Source organism: Formica exsecta, unplaced genomic scaffold (assembly GCF_003651465.1).
Source record: "Formica exsecta isolate Colony F162 unplaced genomic scaffold, ASM365146v1 scaffold127, whole genome shotgun sequence".
NCBI classification, from domain to species: Eukaryota; Metazoa; Arthropoda; class Insecta; order Hymenoptera; family Formicidae; genus Formica; species Formica exsecta.
This window is the reverse complement of record NW_021848602.1, coordinates 9,885-30,674: the sequence shown is the minus strand read 5'-3', so window position 1 is coordinate 30,674 and position 20,790 is coordinate 9,885. Positions and strand designations below refer to the sequence as shown.

At 38.6% G+C, this 20,790-nt stretch overlaps 1 protein-coding gene and 1 long non-coding RNA gene across 2 annotated transcripts in view; one reads left to right on the top strand and one right to left on the bottom strand.

The window, feature by feature from the left end:
- LOC115245696 (laccase-like) overlaps positions 1-19,109 on the top strand; it is a 222,779-nt gene extending 203,670 nt beyond the window's left edge. Inside the window, exon 8 of the mRNA XM_029824122.1 lies at positions 18,740-19,109. Within this exon, the coding sequence (XP_029679982.1) occupies positions 18,740-18,952 (213 nt within the window). The 3' untranslated portion in view covers positions 18,953-19,109. The remainder of the gene's footprint in view (positions 1-18,739) is intronic.
- On the bottom strand, positions 12,838-13,417 carry LOC115245698. The gene is made up of 2 exons (XR_003885583.1): positions 13,290-13,417; positions 12,838-12,875 (listed from the first exon to the last, which is right to left on the bottom strand). It is a non-coding gene; the product is annotated as an uncharacterized LOC115245698 (long non-coding RNA).
- Positions 19,110-20,790: the final 1,681 nt, after the last annotated feature.

Here is a 20,790-nt window from a genome sequence, read left to right as displayed (position 1 = left end):
AAAATATGGATAATGGAAGATTTGACATGGAAGGAAAGAAGGACAAAATGGAGGTTAAGGGAGTTAGCGAGAGTGGAAGAGGGTAAAGGGAACAGGGTATGGGTAGGGAGTGAAAAAATCTCGATTAATGGGCAGTGGTGGTTCTGGGATGAAAAGGGAGAGAAGTTAGTAAATGTGAAGTGGAGGGAGAGGATTGGAGGTGGGAAAAGCCGGAAGGGGGGAAGATTGGGGAAAGGCGGAAGAGGGAGAAGGAATGAGGAAGTAGAGGGGGAGGGGTGGAGATTACCAGTATGGAGGGTGAAAAGGGGGGAGGGGAAAGGGGGAGGAAAAAGGAAGCCAAAGGGAAATGGGGTCAAGGGTGCAGAGAGAGAAAGGGAGGGAGGGAGTGTATAAAGTGGCATTTTGGAATGTGGCAGGGCTAGGGAATAAGGGGAAAAACTTTTGGAGAGAGGTAAAGGAATGTGGGATATAATAATGCTATGTGAGACGAGGTTAGACGTAAATGGGTGGAGGAGGGCTAAGAGATATCTATCGAGGAGGTTTAGATGGGAGGTGCAGTTGGCGAGGAGGAAAAGTAAAAAAGAAAAGCTATGGGAGGGATGCTAGTGAGAATAAGAATTGAATCGAGGTAGAATCAGTAATGATAAGAGAAGGGTTGGAGGGAATAGTAGCGGCGGGGATAGGCTTAGATAGGGAAAGGTGGTGGATAGTGGGGGTGTATCTGAACGGAGATTTGGATAGGAAAATGGATATGATGAGAGGATGGATGGACGAGAAAGAGACGGGATACAGAACATTGGTAGGGGGAGATTTTAATGCCAGGACGGGGGAAAGAGGATTGGGAGGGAGGAGGGGAGGGTAGACGATCGAAGGACAAAAAGGAGGTCCCTTAGGGAGAGGAGGGTGCTATTGGGAAGAGTGGAGGAAGCGGGATGGGAAATCTTTAATGGGGGAATGAGGAGGGACAGAGAGGGGGAATGGACGTATACAAGGGGAAGGGGGAGTCGGTAATAGATTATGTATTGGGAAATATAGAGGTGAAGAAGAGGATAGAGAGAATGGAGATAGAGGACAACATAGATTCTGATCACCATCCACTGATAGTCTGGATTAAGGCGGGAAAGGAAAGGATAATAAGGGGAGGAAGAAAGAGAGTAAAAAGATGGGTTTGGTCTATGGAGGGCAGGAAGGAATTTAGGGAAATGTTGGGGAAGGTGGAGGATAGCGCTAAGGGAGTGGAGGAGGAGTGGAGTGAAATGTGAAAACGGATCCAGGGAATGCTGGAGAAGGGGGGTAAATTAGAACAAGGGAGGGCAGGAAGGGGATGGCATGAGGAATGTGAGGAGGGGAAGAGGAGGGTAAGGAGGGAGTTAAGGAAATGGAGGAAGGGGAAGGGAAGGCGTACAGGGAGGAGAAGGTGAGATACAAGGAGATATTGGAAGCAAAGGAAAGAGAGGAAAATGAAAAGTGGGAGAGGGAGATGCAACAGATAAAAACGGAGGGGCAAGTATGGGAGGTGGTAGGCAAGGACAGAAAAAGGAAAAAAAGGGTGAATGGAGGAATAAGAATGGAAGAGTGGGACGGCTACTTTAGAGGTTTATTAGGGGGGGTGGATGGTAGGGTTGTGAGGGGAAGAAGGAGAGGGTTGAATGGGGAGGGAGAGGAAGGAGTGAGTAGGGAGGAAGTAAAGGTAGTGCTCAAAGGATTAAGGGATGGGAAGGCGGCAGGGATGGACGGGATTACATCAGAGGTATGGAAATACGAGGGAGAAGGGGTAGAGGAATGGGTTTGGAGGAACTGTGATAGGATATGGAAGGGTAATGATAGGATAGGGGAGGGATGGATAGGAGATTGGAACGAGGGGGTTATTGTGCCGATTGTGAAAAAGGAGGAGGGTGTAAAGGTGGAGGAGTACAGGGGAGTCACGTTGACGTCGACGCTGTACAAGATATACGCGTCGATACTGTCAAACAGACTAAGGAAGGATGTAGAAGAGAGAGGGTTAGTGCCGCAGAATCAGACGGGGTTCAGAAGAGGGCTGGGAACAGTAGACAACATTTTTACGCTGAATTATTTGGTGAATAGGCAAATTAGTAAGGCAGGTAGGAAATTAGTAGCGTTTTTCGTGGATCTGAGAGCCGCGTTTGATTCTGTGGACAGGGGGAAGCTGATAGAAGCAATGAGGGACAGAGGAGTAAGGGAAGGGTTGATAGTCAGATGTGAAGATATAGTGAGGGAAACAAGGAATAGGGTGGGGGAGATGGTGGGAGAAAGTTTTTGGACAGGGAGGGGAGTAAGGCAGGGATGCCCCTGAGTCCGCAACTGTTCAACCTGCTAATGGCGGATTTGGAGGAAGAGTTGAGGAGAGGGAGATGGGGAGGGGTTAGACTAGGGGAAGACAGGACATATTCCTTAGCGTATGCGGATGACCTGGTACTAATGACGGAGGAAGAAGGCGGGATGAAGTGTATGATGGCGAGACTGGAGGGGTATTTGGATAGGAAGGGGTTAGAGCTGAATGTGGAAAAGTCGAAAATGATGAGGTTCAGGAAGAGAGGGGGAAGAGAAAAAAAAATATGGAAATGGAAAGAAAAGGTGGTGGAGGAGGTTAAACAGTTTACCTACATGGGATATACGGTGCAAAGGAATGGGGGGCAGGAAGCGCACATAAGAGAAAGGGTGAGGAAGGGGGCGGCGGTGATGGGACAGGTATGGAGTATAGGGAAGAAAAGATTCGGAGGGGACTGGGGGAAAAGGCTGTGGCTCTTCGATGCCTTAGTTTGGTCGGTAGTAGGATATGGGGTGGAAATATGGGGGTGGAGGGAGAGGAAAGAGATAGAGCGGCTGCAGGAAAGGTACTTGAGATGGGTAATGGGGGTGGAGTGGAACACGCCGGGGTATATGGTGAGGGAGGAATGGCAGAGAGGGAAGTTAAGGGAAAAAGCGGGAAGAAGGGCGTGGGGTTTCGAGAAAAGATTAGAGGAAGGCAGAGGGAGTAGCGTAGCCAAGAAGTGTTGGAAGGAGGTGAGGGGAAGGACAGGAAGAGGAGACAGTCTATCAAAATGGGAGTGGGAAAGGAAGAGTTTCTTTGAGGAGAGAAGGATGGGAGTGGAGGAAGCGAAGAGGAGAATGGAGGAGGGAGGAATAGATTTCGAGGAAGTCTTGAGAAGGGATAGGAAAATGGAGAAAAAAGAAAGATGGAAGAAAATAAGGGAGTCTAAGTTTAACAAATGGTACGGGTGGATTAAGGGGGAGGGAATACCGGGATATCTGAAAAGGGGATAGGGAGAAAGTAGGTGGCAGAGGGTAGCAAGGTTTAGAATGGGAAACGAAATGAGGGACAATTGGTATTGGAGCGAAGAGGAGGAAAGGAAATGTAGAATATGTGGAAGGGAAAGGGAGACCTGGGAGCATGTATGGGATGAGTGCTTAAGATGGGGGGAGGGAAAGGGCTGGCAGGAAATGGTGGAGAAAGTACTGGAGGAGGAGGGTAGGAGGGGAGGGTGGCTAAGGAAATTAGAACTGGTAAGATGTAAGAGGGAAGAAGAGGAGGAAGGAGGGAAGGGGTAGGTGGGAGAAGGAAAGAAGGAGAGAATGAGTATGAATGAGGATGGAAGGTGAAAATGTGTGGAAATGAATGAGTAAGAGAGGGAGTGAATAGGGGAGCGAATGACGGATTGTGTGTGTGTGAGAGAGAGAGAGAGAGAGAGGGAGAAAGAGAGAGAAAAAGAGAGGGAGAGTGAAAGTGCGCGGAACAAGAGCAGCGGAAACGGAGATCCCAATAGCTTAGGCGCGAGAGTTAGGTAAGAGGGGAGGGGTGTGTGTGTGTGTGCACGGCGTTGGCGAGATAGGACAGGGTAGTTTATAGGGTTTTTAGTTGATAGGATGCTAGGAATTAAGTTAGGCTAAATGTGCGATAAATTGTATGGTTTAGAATTAAGTTTTCCTGTAAGATTTGATAAAGTATATGTTAAGGTTTTTGTAAAGTTTTTCTAAAGTTTTGTAACCCTGAGGGAACAATAAATCTTCATTCATACTCTATTTATCTAAAAAATCTGACATGACAAGCAATTTTTGCGGTTAGATTCGTGTTCAGCGCACAAAATTACGTAGGAAACCAACTATAAATCTCAAACAGCTATTAACACCGTAAATTTGCAGGCCTGTGTAACGGAACTGCCAGATCGTGGGAAATGGGAACTCCCATCATTTATCGCAGAACTTACACAGACGTAGCCGCTACAACATAGCGTGTACGTATAAATTCGTGCGTGGGGGCAGGCTACGAACAGCGCTGAGCGATATATATAATAGAATAAATAAAATTTATCTTCCATTCTTTTATGTAAAAGAAATAACTTGACAATAAAATAATAAATATAAAAAGTTAACAATAATTATATTTTTAAATGAAAAACGGGGATATTAGGGAATCATATTTTGAGATAGATTTAATACATATTATACAGTGCCTACCAAAAGTTCCTGGCCACCTAAATAATTTTTGAATGGTTTGAAATATAGGATTGAAATTTATAGGGATACAATGGGATCACAAAGTCTATTATTTAACCACAAAATCACCCACTTATACAACTGCGGAGGACGGGGGGAGGGGGGAGCCAAAAAATCTTAAATGGCATGTGGAGTTGAGTGAGGGCTCGTTCGAAAGGGCTTTCCGAGACGAAAACAACGCGAGGTCGCCGAGGTCTCTACAATTTTTTTTCGCAGAGTTATGATTATTTGAACATTTCTATTGATATTTTGCGATAGCGAGGGCCCATGGCGACAACAAAAGAAAGATAGGGCTTTACGCGGACACGCGCGTTCCTGAGTGTGTGTGTGTGTGTGCGTGTGCGTGTGTGCGTGCGTGTGCGCTTGCGCTTGCGCATGCGTGTGCGTGTGCGTGCGCGTGCGCGCGTGTGTTTGTGTGTGTGGGGGGGGGGTAATAAGGTCCTATCGAGAAGTAGCGGATTTATTCCATATATCCTGACCGTGAACCAATTTCAAAGTCAACTGTTGAAAGAACTGTTGGTCGTTTCCAAAGAACCGGTGTAATTAAAGATGCGCCTCGATCTGGAAGACCCAAAAATGCTAGTAATGACAAAAAAGGTTTAGATGTTCTGCTAACTGTATACGATAATCCCCATACATCGGTCTCGAGAGCAGCTCAAGAAAATGATATTAGCACAACATCAGTCCATCGAATTTTGAAGAAGCATCACTATCATCCTTACAAAATACATCTAGTCCAGGAGCTATCCGAAGACGATTATGACAGAAAAGTGGAATTTTGCGACACAATGATGACACGACCTGCTGATAATCGTCAGTTTTTCAACTGGATCTGTTTTTCTGACGAAGCAACATTTGAATTAAACGGTTCTGTAAATTGACAGAATATGAGGTATTGGGAAGATGAAAAAACATCAAAAATATAAAATATAAAATATAATAAATACAAAAATACAAAAAGGCTTAAGAAGCAAATTACGGATGTACGTACATATCTCTAAATTACAAATCTCGAAAGTTCTTGAGACTAGAATAAAAAATAATAAACATATTTCAAGAAATCCTTAATATTAAACGTTTCGCTCTGGATCCTTTTCAGTAAGAATAAATTGAAAGAACAAGAAAAGGTTCTTGTTAAAATTATTATTGAAACGCATTTCAACAGCTAACGTAAATTAAAAATAAAGATAAAAAGCTCTATATCAATCATCAATTGATGTGGTAATATTATATGATAATATTATCATTGCATTTCTTCTTCATCGTTGTATGAATGCAATCTTAAGTTGTTTTTTCGCTCAGGTAGTGATTTTTTATATAAATTTTCTGTCGTGAATTAGATATTCACGTGTCACTGCCATAGTGCGAGCAGTTTTATCATTAGCTCTTAAAGCGTATTTTATATATTTTATAACGCAAATTGAATTTAATGTCTCAATGGTCATATTATTTCTTTTTCTCTTTTTCGCATCTGGAATTATTGAAAATGTTAGATGCTAGATGTGAATTATTACAAATGATTCACTTGAATGCGACGGATTGTTCTTTCAATAAGATCTTTTAATCGTTTGAAAGCGAATTGTTGATAACAAATATTTCTCTTTAATTGATCGTTGGTTTTAATTGCAATAATGCCTCTATAACGATAGGCAAAACTTCCTTTTTTTAAACAAAATTGATAGAAAAGAGTCCAAATTTTGTAACACTTCCATGTGTGTGCCACTTTTCAACATTAGCAATAATAGCGGCCTGCGAAATAATTCCTCAAAACTATGAGCATTTTATTAAAGGCATTTCCACCTTTATAAAAAAAACAGCTATTTTCCGAGATGTGCATCGAAAATAAATCTTTGAGTATTTTGAAGTATGCAGAAACACATTGGTTAACGCGTCACAAGTGCATTCAGAGAATCTTGCAAATATGGGACACATTAGGCAACTTTTTGATGGAACAGGTATCTGAGAACGTTTGTTCTGCAGATATATATATAATTTACTTTCCATTTTTCAAAATCCTTCAACGAAAGCTTATTTCTTCTTTCTTGAATTTGCACTTGATTTCTTCAATAAATACAATGCAAAGTTTCAAACAAGCAGATCTATTATTCACGAGTTGCAGCCTTTGTCAATAGAATTGCAACTTTGGTTCCTTAGAAAATTTAATAAAGCTTGCTTTATTAAAACCCGAAGTGTTTGGTCATTGCTAGAACCGTGAACTTCTCTGATCGTGTCAATCATCTTTCTTTAGAGGAAACAGATTTTGGTTTTGAATGCCAAGAATATTTGCAAGAGCAAATAAATCAGAAAATTTTTTTAAAAATAGACGTCGATCTTATTCGAGAAAATTGCTTGTGTTACGTCCAGACTCAAATAAAGGAAGAGTCAGCGGGAGGGCGTAACCTACTTACCTCTAGACAAACGCTAGACGATGCATCTCCTAGAGTCGAACGAACAGATCAGGGCCTGAGATAGGTCAACGACCGGAAGGGTCGCTCTTACTCTATCGAAAGGCCGTTCGCTCGGCGGTCCCTTTTCTGGTAAAGGAACTGAATCCCTATTACCCGGGACGGGACCTTGTGCGATTTCGGTTAACAGGAAGGAGGTCGGGTTAATAAATTGCTCGAATTTTAAAATCTAACTTTACATTTATTCAAAGAAATAAAACGAATAATTTTAAAAGATACAATTTAATAATGAATCATCTGATTCATTTTAATAGACTGTTATTGTAAAATAACTTGCTTAAGATCTAATACGTTTGTGTGTGAATGTGTGTGTGGATGAAAATTGTGTTCTCGCGGGTGTTACATAAATACGGAGGACATCAACCGGAATTAAGTGGGGAAACTAAAATTTAAATTCCGGTTGGAAATTTACAATAAATAGTTTTAGAAAAATTACATGAAATAAATGTGTGAAAGTTGGACGGTAGAGAGAAGGATTATTAAAGGTCTTGGAATTGCACGGTGGAGGGGGAAGGGAACTTCATCCAAAAAACCTCGATGGGGACGGCTAAAGGAAAAGAACAGGGAGTGGGAATTCTCGAGGGTTGAGGTTCGAGAGCAGGTGAGTGGGAATGCTAGGGGAAAAGACGGGGGAATAAGAAGGAAGTGGATAATCAAAGGAAGAACTAGGGGGACAAGGGTATGTATTTAAGGATGAATGCCAATCTTGACAGTGTTCAAGATCCTGGCTAATCAAGCTTATCGACTCGCAAAGGAGAAGGTTCCAAGAAGAAGTTGACAGTTTTATTGTTCACTTGAGTTTTATCTCAAACAGATAACGCGCAAAGGTTGTCTAGCAGGCGAGCACGTCGTGTCGAATGTCGCGAGTTTCAGTCGCGGATCATAGTTACATCAATAAGATAACACTCTAGTTCTTAGAAGGGCCTTTATTCGAGACTCTTCCCGTAACGCTTTTTTATTAGAGGACTTCCAAGAAAAAATATTATTTGATATATTTATTAGTTTCTTGCATGCGCACTGTTTAGATTTTGAGCCTTCTCACGGTTCGAGTATCTTTTAATTGTTGTTTAAAATTCTTGGTCTTCTAGGGGACCTTTGTTCGAATATTTATCACGCATGGTTTAGGCTTTGAAATCGACGATAACTGTTTACATTGTGTTGCTGTGTTCGATAACAAAACTGCATTGTTTGAATGTAATCAATGGTTCTTAAAGTACTGCAGGTTAATCACAGATTAGAAAAATTAGTCGATGAAGATGAAGTGCGAAATGAATGGAAATCTTTATATGAAGTTGATCTACCTACAAAAGTCGACTGGTCTTCGACTTATCCTTCGATGATATATGGAAACAAATCGATTTATAAATATAAATATAAATAAATAAAGCATAGGGCAATACGAGCTACGCGCAGTAATTGGGGCGCAAAAGTAATTTATTCTAAATGTTAATAAAAAGCACAAAGTGTACGTTTCGGTCCCAGTCTTCGGGCCATCTTCAATGCAATTTTAACAAGTACGGTACAAATTCCACGAAAGAAATAAATATATAAATAAGTTGAAGACGGTCATATAAATAAAATTGGTGGGAATAAATAAATAAAGAAAATAAATAAATTTGTAGTTCCTCATGTCACATATAAAATTATACGGCTTAACTTCCGTCGTAACATACGCATCTTCAATCAGTTACGCTCCACAGTTGGAAGGCCGGGAAGTAAGAAAGATTTTTTGATGCTTAGAAAGGCAATAGATGGAGCCAAAACAAACATTGACAAGAGAGACCTTAATACAAATTACAATCGAAAAAAGGATCACTTATAATTAGCAGTATAAAATAGTTCACAAAAACAGAATGTTCCATGTGTCGGGTGGTAATTAACAATGTATGTGTCAAGATAAACTAATCTCGATGACATGTCGGAAAACAATAACGTGTATATACAGAATTAAAACGAGACATCGAGAAGCAATGTCCCGAAGCATACGCAAATGTAATCATGTATACATACAAACGTATCCAGTAGGTACGCACACATATACATATACAAATTGTAACCGTAATTTCTCTTTTTAATTATATATAAATAATAATTATTTGTTCGGCGGGCGGTTCTCGGTGCCCACGGCACACCTTCGGCGCGTATCTCGAATATCGGTCTCGATATCCCGCAACTATCGGTGACGACTGTGGTGTACGAGTCGTATGACGCAATACTTTGCGTGATCCGGAATATCGATCCCGCGAGCGTGAAAATTCCGATATTTTGCGTCCTTCCGGAAAGCTCGCCGAACAGTGCCGAGCGAGAGTCCTGTAGGAGACACGCCGGCGCGATAAATCGCTATCGCGCCACTTGCGCACTTTCGCATTACGCAGGGCCGCCCTGCGATCCTTGCGATCCTCGTGGTCGTCACGGCCGTATCGGTGGGCTCACCGCCCCGAAATTTCTAAATTCGATGGCTGCTTGACTGACAGATGCGGAATTCCGGCAGCGTCCGATCGGCTCTCTTTCCTATCTTGTAGAATAGGTCCATGGTCGAGAGTCCTCTCGCCGCTCCGTCCTTGGGATTCCCTCGCTTCGCGCAGGTGGGGTGGCCGTTCCTTCGGCCGGGTCCTTCCGGCCCTTCGCCTCTGTTCCTGTCGTAATAATACAAAATTATCGGCAGTGTAGTTAATAAAAAAACTACGACCTGACGTCTCTCGCTCCTTGAAAGTCTCGGACTCCCGCTCTCGGCCGCTCCTCTTCCTTCTTCCTTCCTCTCTGCCGGATGGGATCCCGGCGCTCGACCTCACGCCGACAACCATTTCGCGGGCTCATTTCGAGCTTACAGTTTCGATAAATATTACTACCAAAAGTCGGATCTCGTTGATCCGACGATTGGGCCGCTTTCTCCCTACATAGAGAGGACGTAGGCCCCCGAAAAACCGCCCCCGATCGGGTCATTCGACCCTTGTGACGGACATCCCAAAAACGTCACGTCACAAAATATATAAAATAATATATAATAATATATAACATATAACAATAATATATAACATAATATATAAAAGCAGATAATAAAATATTTGCATAAAAACACTAACGCTCATCACAAAAACAAAAAACAACATATCTGTATATTAATATAAACGCATATATAACTGAATTAAATAAATAAATAACGAACCACCATCTGGATAACATATCTCGTAAACAAGTAGAGAGTTTTTTGGTCGGATCTTTTTTAATGATATTGTACGTCAGAGAGTCCTTGAGCATGTCCTCTATTTTTCTAAAATATTCGTCTTTGTCAATGTTAGTCATTTGTTAAATCGGTTTATATTTTACGAACGAAGAAAATATTCGTTTTCCAAAATTACGATCGCTTTTAAACATTGTAAGAACTCTTCGTCACTCAAACGCTGAAACTGAACGCGTATTTTCCATTATTCCAGATGCAAAAACAAGAAAAAGAAATAATATGTCCATTGAAACATTAACTTCAATTTGCGTTATAAAATACGCTTTAAGAGTTAATGATAAAACTGCTCGCACTATGGCAGTGACACGTGAACATCTAACTCTCAAGACGACAAAAAATGTATATAAAAAATCAATACTTGAGCGAAAAAGCAACTTAACATTGCATTCACACGGCGATGAAAACGAGATGCAACAATAATATTATCATATAATATCAATCGATTATCACATCAATCGATGATTAATATAGAGCTTTTTGTCTTTGTTTTTAATTTACGTTGACTGTTAAAATGCATTTTAACAATAGTCTTAACAAGAACCTTTTCTCGTTCTTTTATTTTCTTTTTATTGAAAAAGGTCCAGTCGAGGATCGAAACGTTTAATATTAAGAATTTTTCAAAATATGTTTATTATTTTTTATTCTAGTCTTAAGAACTTTCAAGATTTGTAATTATACATGTAGATGTTACACGAGATTTGTAATTGTACGTACATATATGCACGTACATCCGCAATTTGCCGCTATTTTTTTAAAAATATAATTATTGTTGAGTTTTTATATTTATTATTTTATTATCAAGTTATTTCTCTTACATAAAAGAATGGAAGATAAATTTTATTTATTCTATTATATATAATATAAATATTCTATTTTTATTCCAATCATATATTTATTCTATTTGCATTTATTCTATTATATTGCGTGGAAATGCATATATTACAAGCGAATAGGAAATTTCGACGGCCGAACATGTGCGAGCGGCGAGCGTTTTCGTGATCGCTCAGCGCTGTTCGTAACCTGCCCCCACGCACGAACTTACACGTATACGCTGTGACTATGTCTATTTAGTAAGTCCCGCGGTAAGTGGTGGGACTTCCACATCCCACGATCTGGCAGTTCTGCTATATAATTGATCAGATTTTCAATATTGAATGTCAAACGAAGAAATTCGTGTAGTAACGTTAAGATTGTGAATTCACAATAGAGGCTGTGTATCTGATATTTCCATAACACAAATTCACAAGTAAGAGGAAAATATTTACTACATGACAATAGTATAACGATCTTTCGTGGAAATTTCTAAATAAAAGATATACGAAGAATTAATTATGTACTTCTTATTCAATAAATTGTTTATTTCAATATTCAAAACATTTTCACAATGCATTTACATTTCTTGAAACGTGATAATATAAACGGGCGGAAAATATCTCTCTCGGAAAAGAGTTGTGGTTAGGTTAGGTTTTTTTTGGGGAAGGGGTGCAGGGGGAAAGGGCAGAGTTCCTTCCTCGCCCACGTATTCAATTTATCATTTTGCATGTAAATAAATCAATTTGCTAAGAAAATTATAATAACTTGTATAATTCGAAACAGCTTTTTGTTTATAACTTTTTAATAAACAATGAGCGACGGCTAAAATTTTTTGATGCTTACTCAGGGTGATAACCTTGACAACATATGTCAAGGTCAACACGTTTCGAGCTCTTGTCCTATTCTAAATATTTAAGCAGTGAGCGCTATGATAGATACAGAGCGCGTATAATAATATAAAGGTATTTACAGCGGTTTATGTACACTTCACTTTACCACTTGTTCGTAAGACACTTCACTGTCGCTTCTTGACCGTCCGATATTTCGTTATCCGCGACATTTCATCGTCCGACATTTCATCGTTCGCGACATTTCATCGTCTGTGACATTTCATCGTCCGACATTTCACCGTCCGCGACATTTCATCGTCCGTGACATTTCATCGTCCGACATTTCATCATCCTCTACATTTCATCGTCGAATTTTGAAAAATATAACATTTTCAAAAAATCTGATTACATTGTTATAAAGTACATTAAAAACCATAAAACTTTTTTTATATATTTTACCCTTTTGATGGAATTTGCTCAGAAACATAGAAACCTATTTTTTTTAAAAGGGTAGTTGACCCTTTGGGGTGATTACGATAATTACGGCCCCTTATTTGTGAAAGGTCGTTTCTGAAGACATTTCTGACGAGGAACACGGGAAAAATAGTAAAAAAAATTTCCGAACAATAATTTTCGAGATATATCACTTTAAAGTATTGGACATTGCAATAATCGCTAACTAACAATACAAATATTCTTTTTGTACACAATAAGATTCTTATTACAATATAATTCCAAAATAAAATGATCTAGAATAGAAAATCAACTAATTCTATTTATACACGATTTTTCGATCGTAGTTCTATATAGTAAATATGCGATATACTCACAGTAAAATACCGTCATCCATTTCGCTCTGGTAAATAAAAAATACATTCCGATAATACCAAGAACATGAAGATAAACGTAAAAAAGGACAAGGGCCCATCTTATAGATCGCTTTTCCATTTTGTTATTAGTATTGTTCTGTTCCTTGGATTCCTTCATGTCGATATATCACAATTAAAGATCCTGTCGACAGAAAGAACGCGTATGGATGTTTTTGCAAGAAATTAATTACCATTTGATAGCAATTGATAGTAACAATCATAATAAATAATTATTACATCTCGAATCGTAATAAATAATTATTATAAGAAAGATTACAATTTTATACAAAATATCGAAGTTTTATCTTATATATACATAAAATTTTATACGTAAGTGTATCGGTAAATTATCGTATATATAGGAACTGATTAAGCTATCTAAAAGTTTTTAAAAAACAAAATTTTAGCTACGATAAAATTGTTGAATATTTTACAATTATATATAAAAATAGAAATATTAAAAAATAATTACGAACAAAAGTATAAGTGTGAAAAAGATCGAAACTTACATATGTGCGTTCTCTTTTATATAAAATAAGTATCTGTGATATCTTACTTCTCAAACAGTTACGTTCAGTGCCACACTGAAGCGCGCTTCTGGAAGGTCGGAAAGACACTATACAGCAAAAGCGTCGCTGAGGATGTTTTGGCCTTACGACCCCATGCCGAATTTCATTATCAATAAAAATTTTTCCTAGTCATTTCCTTGTTGCCGTTTGTCATGCACAGACATGATATATAGTGAATTTCTTAAACAAAGATATCTTTATAAAATTTCCTGTTTCTCATGCGTCACGAAATTTTTATATTTTTTCTAGAAATTTGATAATCATGTCTATGAAATGTGTGCATACCGCATGCATTTAGCAGATTTATGGGGTGATTACGATAACTTTGGCCCCCTATTTGAAAGGTCGTTTCTGAAGACATTTTTGACGAGGAACACGGGAAAAATAGTAAAAAAAATTTCCGACCAATAGTTTTCGAGATATATCACTTTAAAGTATTGGACATGATAATAAAACTTTATAAAAACGGATCCAACGATGTTGACCTTGACATATGTTGTCAAGATCATGATCCTGAGTAACTTGTCCTTATAACTTAATCGGCGGTCTCTTATAATTTTTGAGATATTTAAAGTTAAAGTTTAATTCAAAACGAAAATTAGGTTTGGGTTATATAATGTAACCCAAATCAGATTTTAGTTTTAAATCAGAAATAGGTTTGGGTTAGGTTATATCTTTGGGAAGTGGAGCCCCCCCGTAGGGGGGGCGGAACCCACTGCGTCCATGCATATACTTTACAACGCGAAGCGAGGTTCACCCCATAATTGTTGTGTGGGTGGGAGATGGATTGGGTTAGATTCGAAACGAAAATTTGGTTTTTGTGTTCAAAAACGTAAACAACGCAAGACATTGGTAGTACATACGATTCTAAGGTACACATGGAAGATACTCGCGACGGTGCTCTTCACAACATATGTCAAGGTCAAGGTCATTGGGTCTGTTTTGTAACGTTTTATTATCATGTCCAATACTTTAAAGTGATATATCTCGAAAACTATTGGTCGGGAAATTTTTTTACTATTTTTCTCGTGTTTCTCTTCAAAAATGCTTTCAGAAACGACCTTTCAAATAGGAGGACGTAGTTATCGTAATCGTGCCGACCCCTTTAATGGTTATATGGGCACATATAAAATGTACGTGTCTATTATTTTGATTTAGACAACAACATATTCAAAGCTCATCAAAATCGGAGATAGATACTCATATCTTTCCTTGTGAATATTCTCCGTAAAAATTAAGTGGAGGACGGCATTGGTTTAGGAGATATAACAAATTAAAGTTTGACAATTTTAATGCTTTTTCTTAAGGATTATTAATTGATATTAAGAACAGTGAAGTTTGTGTACGTCGTACTAACTTTCTTGTTGATCGAAAAGTTATTCACGGACATATTAAATATCCACGGTGTGAAAAATATTAAAATATTGAATGCATGATCGGAAGGGACTGTGCCTCTTCTCCCGCACTTCCATCCTAAGAAATTCTAACTTAAGAGAAAATTTACGCGTATAGGCAAAATAAGGCGCTTGAATTTAAGTTAGGGGAATTCAAATGTAACCTCGAAATCGGGGACAGGAAAACGCAAGCGACTTTTGTTGAATGAAGGGTAAGGGTAAAAAAATAATGGGATATGAAACAGCAAAAGAATTAGCGATTTTGCGGATAGGATTAGAAGCGACGATAAATAGTAGCGAAATAAGATATGAAGATGAGAAGATTTTTAAAGGAATAGGAAAGCTAGAAAACTTTAAATTAGAATTACCAATCGATAGATCCCGACCATCGGTGGCACAACGTAAGGTACTATATTGTTCATGCTATAGACATTTAGAATAGACCGGTCCGTGCCGTAAGAGGCAATGTGGAAACATATGACGGACAGAATAGTCACATTATGTCTCTTTCTTTTGATGTATAATGGGGACTGGTAGGAGAAGGTGAAGACAAAACAAGCATGCACATGTATTCCCCTCATTCGCATTTATCTCTACTACTCTTACTTAAGCAAGGACAAAAATAACATTATGGAAATTGTTGTCCTTTATATGTTTTTACACTGCTTCTCACGGCAGGGGCCGGTCTATCCTATATATCTATAGTCCACGTTAAGCTTTTATTTAGGTGTTTGCTTTGTAGACGACATCACATTCACACCCAGATCTTTAATAACATTGTTTAGGAGCCATGACTCCTGGATAAGTACTATTTCTATTTGCATCGCAGCCATATCTTTGGTTAAGGTTATCGCGGCACCTTTGTTGTGATGTAGGTAGGTCTGTCATGAATTAGGCCGATTTATCCTGCTCCTTCGTCACATTAACTTTTCCTTACTCCTCTTTGTGTTTCTATCGATCAATCTGACAACTGTTCAAGTCGTCCCAGAGAAGGGTTTAAAATTGCAGGCTTTGAGAGCCTCTAGGGAAGGATCACCTATCAAGAGGGCAAAGTGGATACACATAGCTTCCCTATGTTTGCTTTTCCGATTCAAAATCCATTCTATGGTTGCCAGAGCCATGTTTTATTTTTGCGGAGCTTTACAGCTTCCTTCGCTGACATGTCTGGTTCCATCACGTACACTACTACTTGATAACGCCTAGGTGGTTCATCGGTACATAATACACGGAGGGCAATGTTATTGATTTGATATTTAGAAGAAAGGATTTTGAGCCTATCTATCGAATATTTATTGGTACAGTTTAAAATAATTGCACTGTTTTTTTTCCGTACTCCGACAAAAGTGGGAGTGCTCTTAGGAATATTGAGGATGCGCTTTTTGATTAATTTCTTGATCATAATCTTGATCATAACCATCTTCGTTAAGATCTAGTTATTTATCAAGATATCCTTCTAATACTAGCGCTATCCTAATAATATCCTCATGTCTGAGCATAGGATTGGTCACCCGCCTGGCCATCACCGCTCGCCTTTGAAGTTTTTATATTCGTATTTGAGAGTAAGGTTTTTTTAAACTTGGGTCTAAGCCTTCGCCACCATCTTCTTCACAAATTACTTTTCGTAGTGACGTTTGACAAGTGCCACTATATCTGACACAGGTTTTTACTGCAAAGATTGACCGCGCATTTGCCGTGTCTTCCGGTCGTTCGATTCCTAAGAAATTTATGCTTTGAGTGCTTTCTTTGAATTTCGAGAATTGATTTTTCTTTGTGTAGATTTTGGAAGCGCTGTCGCGCGATTTCATCTGGGTGGAACCGCGAATGCCCGAGAATTGGCTAATACTCCTGGAGGGTGTCCGAGAGGTACTATTTGTGACGCAGCGCCCTCTGCATTATGCAGCTTTCAGCTAATACCTTGATTTGGGGAGTCTCTCTTTGTTTTGGTCACGCTCAATATCCCCAGTATACCCTTGAACGAATGACTCTACACGCAACCAAAAGGCCTATCACCATGCCGAAGTGGGGACATAAACGAGAGGAAATTTTAAGGGGGCATATACCTTTCTCGGACAAAAAAATAGCATATTTCATGATTTTTTTTCGGCGAGAATATAAAAGCTACGAGGATCGGTTTTTTCACAAATAAAAGTACACATTTTAGATTGCATTTTCTGATTTTTGTTTATTATTTGTATGGAAAGTACTTTTCCTACAGCCCCTCGCCCTAGGCCTTGCATGTCTTGTAGGGTTTTGCGGTACCGTCGGGATCTCCGAGCTGGTTTATCTGAAACAAAGAAATCAAAAAGGGTCTTAAAATTTATGATGTTTTGTAATCCCTATCGGATGGGATTTCTAAAATTTTGATTTTTAACAGAATGGCGGACTTTCAAACTTAAGATATCGATTTTTGGTCAAAATTTTCATTTTGTTTAAAGAAAAAAAACAGAAATAATTAAAAAATTGCAAAAAGCATCTGATAGGGACTACAAAATTTTATATACTTGCGGTAGGTCTAAACCGCTATTAAATCGGTTGAGCCGTTTTCGAGTTTCGGCCGGTACCGATTTTGAAAACATGGTTTCGAGAAAAAAGCTTTTAAAGTTTTACAACAGGTTTACACTACAATAAAACTGATTTTTTTCAACTTGAATGAAATCATCTATTCCAGGCCCATAAAGTGAATCCTCCTTAGCCAAATTTTCGTCCTTCAATTGACTTTTGGCAAGTCGGCGATGAATTCTGGCCTCCCGAGTCGCGTGTTGCGCGCGAATGTCTGCTTGGCTGAATCGGCGAGTGTCACTTGAAGCTGTGAATTGCGCTGCATTCGCCCAGTTTTTATCCCCATTGTGTTCATTATTTTTAATAAAGATGTGGCTCCTTCGTTGAATAGACAAAATGCTATATATGTGGCTGTTTCAACGATGCGAGCACTGCTGTTCGTAATTTTTGAGGCTATTCTCCAAATTAAATTATTATAACTTTCGTTATTATTTTGGGTAAACCCGCCGAGACAACGTTTTAGCAACGTTTCATTAGACAGGTCTTTATAGATAGGGTGAATCGCATTCAAAACCTCTTCAGATAAGGTTTTGAAACTTTGCTCGTACCTGTTTAAAGTGCCGTTGGCTTTTGCCTGTTGCCACTCACACCACGATTCGAAGCCTTCGGGATAAAGTTGGTGTTGCGGATCTTTTGTTGTCGAACTGTAATGATGGAATGTAGCCCAGATGGCGTCTTGCATTTTTTCCACCGAATCATAATTTCGACGAATTGCAAGACCGTAATATACGCTGAGCTTGTCAATCATCTTCGCAGTTAACTTGTTTTGGCCACCAATACCTTTATTTTCTTTTTTACATTTTCGGAGTCGCGCGCCCATTCGTTTTTGCACGTGTCCGATGCATTCCTTTTTATTTATAATCACATTATCTCCATACGGTTTAGAATCAATGATACCTTTATAGGTTTTTGAATCGCCATCGCCAATGTAGTCCGTATATTTAACTTCATACAGGTTTTCGGATCTCTGAAACATCTCTTTGATGGCGTCCACTTCCATTTTGCCAGATGAACCGTGATGATTCATGTGGCAGACTTGTTCGTGTTCAATTTTCCACTCATTGTACTCTTTAGTATCTTGTTTTTTGCCCCAAACTTTGCATGCTTTACAATAAGCGGACTTGATGTTAACATCCAGAACTTTTTTCGAATGAATACTGATTAGATTATCTCTCTTTTCTCTTTCTCTCTCTCTATTTTATTTTTATAATATTTTCTTCTTAAATATATCGCAAAAATTAAAAGTTATCCTTTCTGAATTTAAAATGCTATTGACTTATTGTTAGAGTACTTGCACTCTGTAAAATATATCTACACAGTGCTACCAAAATAAAGAGTGTATTTTTTCATATATATAATTACTTTTTTATATATAATTAGATAATAATTATTTATAATTATATATTAATTATTTTTAATACATAAGTACATTATATATATTATGTTTATAAAAGATTATTAATTTAGTTTCGTAAACATTTCAGTTTAATCCACCGAATTCTACAGAATGTGGGAATGGCTTTTGTGTGGATCAGTTAACCAAAATCTACTTTCCTGACGAAAATATAATACCGTTATATCAGAAACCAGATGAATTAATTATAATGTCTTTTAATTTTTTTAACTACAGTGAGCCGTTATTATTTAACTCCAAAAATCAAGAATATAAACATTTCTATGGTAAATATTGTTGCTAAACTATAGAACAACAAAGCATCATAGCATTTTTTTGAGTCTATTTTACAATCATTTCTTTTATTATAATTTTTATAAAATATTGATATTTTTGCTGAAAAAAGTCTAAGATAAAAAATCTAACTATCATTTATTAATTATTAATATGCTTTTAGTAATACTTTCATTTTTGATGAGATAAAGTATATTAAATTATATAGTAAGTATATTTAATGTTTATTTAATGTTTTTAATATTTAATGTTTTTAATTCTTTTTAATGCTATTTAATGCTTTTATATATTTTTTGGAAATATATATATTATGATTTCAGTACATAATATCAATAATTTAAAATAGAACAAGAATTAAATATAACAACTAATTGCTATATGACATATATCACTCTCCTCTTTTTTATTTTTTTTTGTCCTCTCTTACACTCTTCCTTTTTCCTATTGTTTCGTTCGTTGCTTACGAGCGAGCAAGATTATCGCGAGATCCGGAGGGAAGCACAGTTGTCCTAGCATTCGACCGAGTTTGCGATTATGCCGTCGGAAGCGCGTTCGAAATGGAGACTGCCGGAACACACGTCGATTGACACGCCGAAATTTGTGGTGTGAAGGAGCGGGAGTTAACGGATGACTATGATGACGTGATTGAACTCACGAAATGACTGTTTTATTGCTTGCACTGATCACAATTAACAGTTTATTGCACTTATGGAACAATCATACAAAGCGAGTTTATTTACAACAAGTTGCACGCGACGTAAACGCAATTCAACGTAAAGAACCGCGGAGGATGTCTCCGGTCATTTGTTAGTTCACGCCGGCTGAAAGATGGCGTTAATAGTAATAGATATTATAAGGCAAATGAGAAGTATCGGTGGTGTGGGGTCTGAATAGCTCAGAGGTAAGAGCAGTCGCCCGGCAAGCGAAAGACTCGGGTTCGATTCCCGATTCAGCGACTTCGCCCCGATATTTTTCTCGCCTTCGTCTCTCCAGGGGGGTAAAGAGGGATTATTATAAATCTCGAATTGAGATTAATTTTTAAAAAATCTTGGTATACACCAAGTAAATTTCGTGCCCTGTGCACATATTCAGTTTCATAGAAAACTTATTTTTCTATGAAACTGACGCACTGCCATCCGCGTTCTGGCTCTTACTAGCCCGCGATTATTTGAAATTTGTGATGTCACTCGAGAGCCTAATTTCCTAAAATTGTTAGTTTACACCGGCTGAAAGATGGCGTTATTAATAATAGATATTTACATATAAGGCGAATGAGAACTGTCGGTGGTGTGGGGTCTGAATAGCGTACAGACTCGGGTTCGATTCCCGATTCAGCCACTTGTACCTCGCATATTTTTTCAGACCCGCAAATGTTGTTTTCTAACAATTATTTGTCGGGCTGAGGAAGTGTGTAAACGCCCTACACAGACACGACAGTGCCGCTGCCACGGAAGAGATGGATGCTTGGTTCGTGCCTCCTCCCGCCTTAAATCCCCCCCTCGCTTCGCGCCATGTCCCGTCCCCAGAAACCGCCAGCTCCGTAACAATATCCACTTCTTGTTCCAAACTCGTCCTCAGCTGTTCTTCTTTTACCGCGTCTCTCATAAGTAATTCAGCAACGGCCTTAGACGCTACATGAATGTTTTTCTGAATTTCATTATGCGACTTTTCGGCGACAGGAGGCGGTAAATCCGCAAAATTTTTTCTCTCCGTTTGCTCCTTGGCCTATGCAGCGCATAGCAAAAGTAAAACGACGATTGATTTCAAATGCCGAACCGATTTGCGGGCAAGAAGGAATAAGTGTCGGCTCGCAAAGTTCACAAGTTAACATTATCTTGAAGCCAAGAC